The sequence below is a fragment of the Octodon degus genome, unplaced genomic scaffold, assembly GCF_000260255.1.
Source record: "Octodon degus isolate 3935 unplaced genomic scaffold, OctDeg1.0 scaffold00045, whole genome shotgun sequence".
In the NCBI taxonomy this organism is placed as follows: Eukaryota; Metazoa; Chordata; class Mammalia; order Rodentia; family Octodontidae; genus Octodon; species Octodon degus.
The window spans coordinates 6,090,708-6,096,501 of NW_004524621.1; the positions used below are offsets into that span (position 1 = coordinate 6,090,708).

The window sequence follows — 5,794 nt, forward strand, 5'->3', positions numbered from 1 at the left end:
CTGCATGCTCTCTTTTGGGGCCTCATGTGTGAAAATACTCCTACAGCTCCCTTGACTCCAGCACAGCAAAACTCTGTAGAAATTCTAACTGGTGCTGTTCAGAACCTACAGATGGACCTGGAGGAGCCAAATGTGTTTTTTGTCCCACATGGGATACAGTGTGTGTCTCTGCTTGTTTAAGTCTCATTTGATTTCTTTTATTGTCTTTTCCTGAGCTACGCATTTTTTAAATTTTTTTTTCATATTTTTAGATAGATATCTAAATTGTCATTTTTATTCTAGTTTAAATCATACTTTGAAACAAATCATCAAATTTTCATTGTTTGTTGCAGTATATAAGAATACAGCAAGGTTTTGCTGCTGTTGTTATTTTCAGCTGCCATCCATTGGCCTGGCTGCATGACTTTATGGTCCCAGGAATCTTCCTGCTGATTCCTGGTGTTTCTGTATAATGGAGTGTGTACTATGTGTGGAACAGCACCTTAAATGTGCTCAGAGACAGCAGAGACAATACTGGCTCTTCCTCTCTGACACATGCACCTCTGTTTGTCTTCCCTGCTCTCACTGGGATGACTGCAGTGTCAGGCAGCACAGGATTGCTGAAGCAGATGCCTGCATCTCTGTTAGCTGAGGAAAGCACTGAGTCCTGGACCACTCACAGTGAAGTGGGCTGTTTCCTTGGACATGTTATACCAGACTAAAAAGTGATCATTCACCTGTATTTTGTTCATAGAGAACATGTCTAAAAATCAAGACCTCATGAGTTTTGTAAACTTTCTGTGTATCTTTTGATGTAATCATACTGTTTTCTCCTTCAGTCTTTTCAAATAGTGAATCATGTTGATGATAGCCAAATCAGTGGGGTTTTATTATTGACATAGTGGTGCATTCCTAAGATGAATCCAACTTGTCTCATCCTTTTGACCATCACTGTGTTTGGGTTGCTAATATTTTTTTGTTGATTTTGATGTCTAAATTTATTAGGGATATTGATTTGTCATTTTCTTTCCATGGTATGTTTTGGTCCTGGACAGCAAGGTGTGGCTGACCCCTTAGGATGAGTGGCCATGTGTTTTGTCTTCTGTTTTCTGAAAGAACTGTCCTGTATCTCTTCTTTGATTGCTTTGACAAAATGCATCAGTGGACAATCTAGACCTCAAGACTTTATTAGAATGATTTAAAATTGCTATAGGACATCAAGAAAGTGAGAAGAGATGCATAGAGTGGGAGAGTCTTGATAAATTATGTCTGATAAATGTTGATACCCAAAATCCATAAAGGAATTTTGAAATTCAACAGACAACAAAGAGCCCAGATAAAGCAGGTCAAAGAAGTGAACAGATAGTTGACCAAAGCAGACACACTGATGGCAAACAAGCCTAGGAACAGATGGTCAGCTCACACACCATTAGAGGCTTGTGATTGAGATTTTAAGTTTCTCCGTATCTCTTTGACTTTGCTTCATGCAATCTATTTCTTTCCTGTATTGCTCATTCAAGGAATTCATCATTTTTCTAATCTCCTCTATTTTTTTTAATCAATGTCTTCTTTAGAGGCAGTTATTAATTCATTTACTGCAGAGTTTTTTCAGATGAGCTTTCCTCCATATGTTTCTGTATTTGATTCTTTACTTCAGATGCTATGAATTCAGAGATTTCTTTTTTTATTTCAGAAATTCTGCTCTGAGTTCCTCTATAACTTTCTGCTGTTGTTTCTTTACTTCCAAAGCTATTAATTCATACATTTCAGCTGAGCTAGTGTCCTCTACACTTGTTCTGGGTGGGCTCGAGGCCTGAGATTGCTCCTTCTCTTTGTCTCAGTGCACCCTGGGGGTGGGGTCAGCATGGCAGGCCCAGGGATCAAACCCCAGCCCCTGCACCTGCTTGCAGGCACTTTAATCCGCTGAGCTATTTGGCCGTCCTTCTCTTTGTCATTTCGTGTAGCACTGACCTCTGACCTTTGGTGTAGAGCTTTGGTGCAGTTATAACCTTAGCATCTACAGAATTCGGGTGCAGATCTATTAAGTTTGAGTTTATCCAGTTATGCCTGGCTTGGGTCTAGCTGTTGTGTTCAGCTCCTTCCTGCTGCAGCTCTTGGAAGTGAACCTGTTGTGCCCCTCTGGCACAACAGTGAACCGTGGTGGCCCTCTGTTGTGCCCCTGGCCCAGGGGGCACAAGGGAGCACAGAAGCTCTACCACACACTAGCCGGGCCTGGGCTTGGGCTGGATCTGGGGGTCCTGAGAGCAATGTAGAAGTTTTTGTTTGTTTAGTGAGTTTGGGGGCAGGGCTCCGGAGGGGTGGAGGGGTCCCAAGGGCGTGGCAGAGGGTCTCACTAATGCAGTGTGCCTGGGTTTTGGTCCGGAGAGGTCCTGTGGGTGCAGGGAAGCCAGAAGCTCTCCCACACACTCTCACACATCATTAGAAATGGAAAGTTACACTAACGATCAGACCCCACAGCACACCTGTTTAAATGGCCCAATCAGAGGTGGCAAGGGTGGGGAGGAATGGGAGCCCTCATTCATCATTGGTGGGAATGCAAAGTAATGCAGCCTCTTTAGAAGGTGGTTTGGTGTTTCTTTGCAAAACAAAACATGCTGCTATGAGCCAGCAGTAGGCTCTTGTATTTACTCACAGGAGCTAAATGTTCAGTGTCTACACAGAAATCTGCCATGGATGAAGGTAACAGCTTTGTTCACAATTGCTGCAAGCTTGAAGGCACCAAGTGCCCTCAGTGGGTAAGTGGACAGATGGCAGCAGTACCAGAATGTAGGTAAAGCAATATTATTGAGTGCTGGGAAGAATTATCAAGACATTAAATGTCCCCGAGGGAGCTCGGTGCATAGGAGGAAGGGAGAGCAGTTGGTCCTCTGTGGTCGCGTCCTGTGGGACTCCCACAACATGGTGCTGGGAAAGGGGAAAGTTTGAGGATGGCTAAAGGTCAGCAATGTCAGAGGCTGGAAACAGGGAGTGAGGACGGGGCATGGAGGGCCTCAGGGCTGGAAGAGGCGCCTCAGGGAGCTGACAGTGCACGTGGGTCACGTCCACACCACAGAATGCACAGCACTGAGTGAGTCCCCCTACGGCCTGATGATGGCAGTAGGGCTATGGGGGTGGTGAAAGTGTTCACCCTCAGGTGGCATGGCGATGGGCCTGGGCCAGGGGCCAGGGGCCTCCACTGAGTGTCACCATGAACTGGACTTGCTCTGAAAACAAAGTCTGTTAAAAACTGAGGCAAGGTCCTATGGAAAACACACTACTATTATGGACTACTGGACTGTATTGGAATGTTTTGCTGAATTCATGCACCTACAATATTTAAATGACAATGGAATATCTTCTGACAAAACTAAACAAAAAAGGGGATACATATGAATGACCATTTTGTATCTGTATATTCAAAATAGGATAGATATACAGCTACTTTCTCTTAATTCAGTGAATAGAAAGATTTGTTCTAATAGTGTTTGTGGACAGGATATCATGTCTGTATCTTGTATAATGAATAACCACTAAGACAACAATATGCAATGCATTAATTATTGAAACTGTCCTACTCATCGGTATTGAAACTGTCTCATTGCTATTTGTTTCTCAATAAAATTATTTTTTATAAAATGAAGCAGGATGTGAGAGTGGCCTAGTTTTCTTCAGTGATTTTGGTATTTGTATGAGCCCATGTCCCTTATCGTCCACCTGCTGCACAGACAGTGCACCATGGTCACTCCTGCCCTGCCACTCCCAATGTCCCTACACAAGTCTTCCTAGTTTTGAAGCTGAAGACGTTCCCTGAGCTTTTCTGCAGAATGAGTGTGGCTTTTGTCGATTGATGAGCATGGCTTTTGTCAACTGTCACACTGTCACTACTTGCCACTTACCTGATTTCTGTTTTAAGATTTGTCATTTCACACCTATGCCTGATTTGGATTGAATGCAGTCATGTTGGGCCACGTTAAACTTTTCTCCTGTTTTCATTGCCATGTGTAAAGCACTCTTCTTGCAAAACAGGTTGGGATTCAGTTTTAAGAACCCAGCCTGCATCTGTTCCTTCTTGCTTTGCAAGCAGGCCTTCCAGCTACACAGATGGGTGGTGCCTGAGTTCCTTGCAGCTCACTAGGGTGATGTTTCTTTCTCTTCCCTCTTCTTCCTTTTAGGATGTGTCCCTTCAAGGTTGCCGGTGCTCTTGATTTCTGTAGCATGCTGTATTTACTGTTAATCATTCCTGTGATTTTCACCTCAGAGGTGGTTGGTTTTCTCCCTAGATGTCCTGTATGTCCTTTTCCTCCTTGTTCTTAATGAATATGCACAGTCTTTTCTGCCTTGAATTCAGGAAATCTGGTGATGATGCCAAAGTTTTCACTGATTGCATAATGTGGAAAAGTTATAGGTCTCCTTCTGTTGGCTCATCTGGGACATGGGTGACACTTCCCAGCCCTTTATGTGTCTACTGACTTTCTTTCTTTCTTTTTTTTTTAATAATATACTTCTTTTTTAAAAAAATTTATTTATTTGTGTGTGTGTGTGTGTGTGTGTGTGTGTGTGTGTGTGTGTGGCCATCTCAGCCCACCAGGGAGTGGGGCTGGCTGGCATGTGGTGCTGGGGGATTGAACCGCAGTCCCTGTGCTTTGCTAAGCTTGTTCTAAGTAGGTGCATTAGACCACAGAGCCATCTCACCAGCCCCTCTACTGACTTTCAAATAATGCTCATTACCAGGTTGGGTACTATGTACTGTTAAGCTTCTTGAGCAATTTGTTCTGAGGCTGCATGGACATGCTGGGCACAGACCAGATGTCAACAGGGCCAGTATTACCCACACTGCCTTGCAGCAGCCAGTGCATGACTGACTGCCTAATCCTTGAATAACAAGGTCTTCTCTGCCCAGGCACTGAGGCTCCAGGGCCCATCTGATCCTTGGTTGTCTGTTATGGGCATGGAGCTGACTCTTACCCAGTGATCCCTGAAGAATGAGCCACTGTCCCTTGTGATTTCCCAGCTAAGTCCCTCCTCCAAGCAACCTCCCTGGATGGAGGAGATCCAATGTGCCCAGACCATGTGTCCCCATGAAAATGAGAGGTTGAGAATCAGGTCATAGGAAGTTTATTGACTATGGGGAGCTGACAGGGCAAAGTTCAGGGCAGGTCAAATAACAGAGGATTCCAGGTCAAATAACAGAGGGGTCATGGCAGCACAGAGGGTATGGTGGGGAGATCCTGATTTCAGGGCAAGGGGATCTGCTAACCCAGGTCAGGATAAGGTTGAGGAGTGCAGTGAAGGCCCTGGTCTTAGAGTGACCTGAACTCAATGGCCCTAGGGCATGAGGCCAATCAACAGCAGGACTTCTGGCCGAAGGAGAAGCCACAGTAGGCTGGGCGAGGCAGGCAGGATGGCAGAGCAGGGACATGCAGGAGGCTGGGCAGCAGCAGCAGCTGGGTTAGCAGGAAGAGGTACAGCAGGAGGAGACAGGCTCGCAGCAGGTAGGTCTGCACACAGGGCGGCAGAGCAGGGACACAGAGGAGCAGGAGGGCGTGCCACAGATGGGCTTGCAGCAGACAGGCACACAGCAGACAGGCTTGCAGCACATGGGTGTGCAGCAGGATGACTGGCAGGGAGAGCAAGAGCAGCAAGTCGGCTGGCAGCTAGACTGCTGGCAGCAGGAGGAGGAGGCACCAGAGCAGGCGGGTGTGCAGCAGACGGGTGTGCAGCAGACAGGTGTGCAGCAGACAGGCTTGCAGCAGACGGGTGTGCAGCAGGCAGGCTTACAGCAGACAGGTGTGCAGCAGGCAGGCACGCAGCAGGA

The 5,794-nt window shown here is 46.1% G+C and overlaps 1 protein-coding gene across 1 annotated transcript in view; it reads right to left on the reverse strand.

The window, feature by feature from the left end:
* Positions 1–5,428: 5,428 nt before the first annotated feature.
* LOC105742254 (keratin-associated protein 10-4-like) overlaps positions 5,429–5,794 on the reverse strand; it is an 18,154-nt gene continuing 17,788 nt past the window's right edge. The window contains exons 2-3 of the mRNA XM_023716128.1: positions 5,578–5,722; positions 5,429–5,514 (exon numbers count right to left, since the gene is read on the reverse strand). Of these exons, the coding sequence (XP_023571896.1) occupies positions 5,429–5,514; positions 5,578–5,722 (231 nt within the window). The remainder of the gene's footprint in view (positions 5,515–5,577; positions 5,723–5,794) is intronic.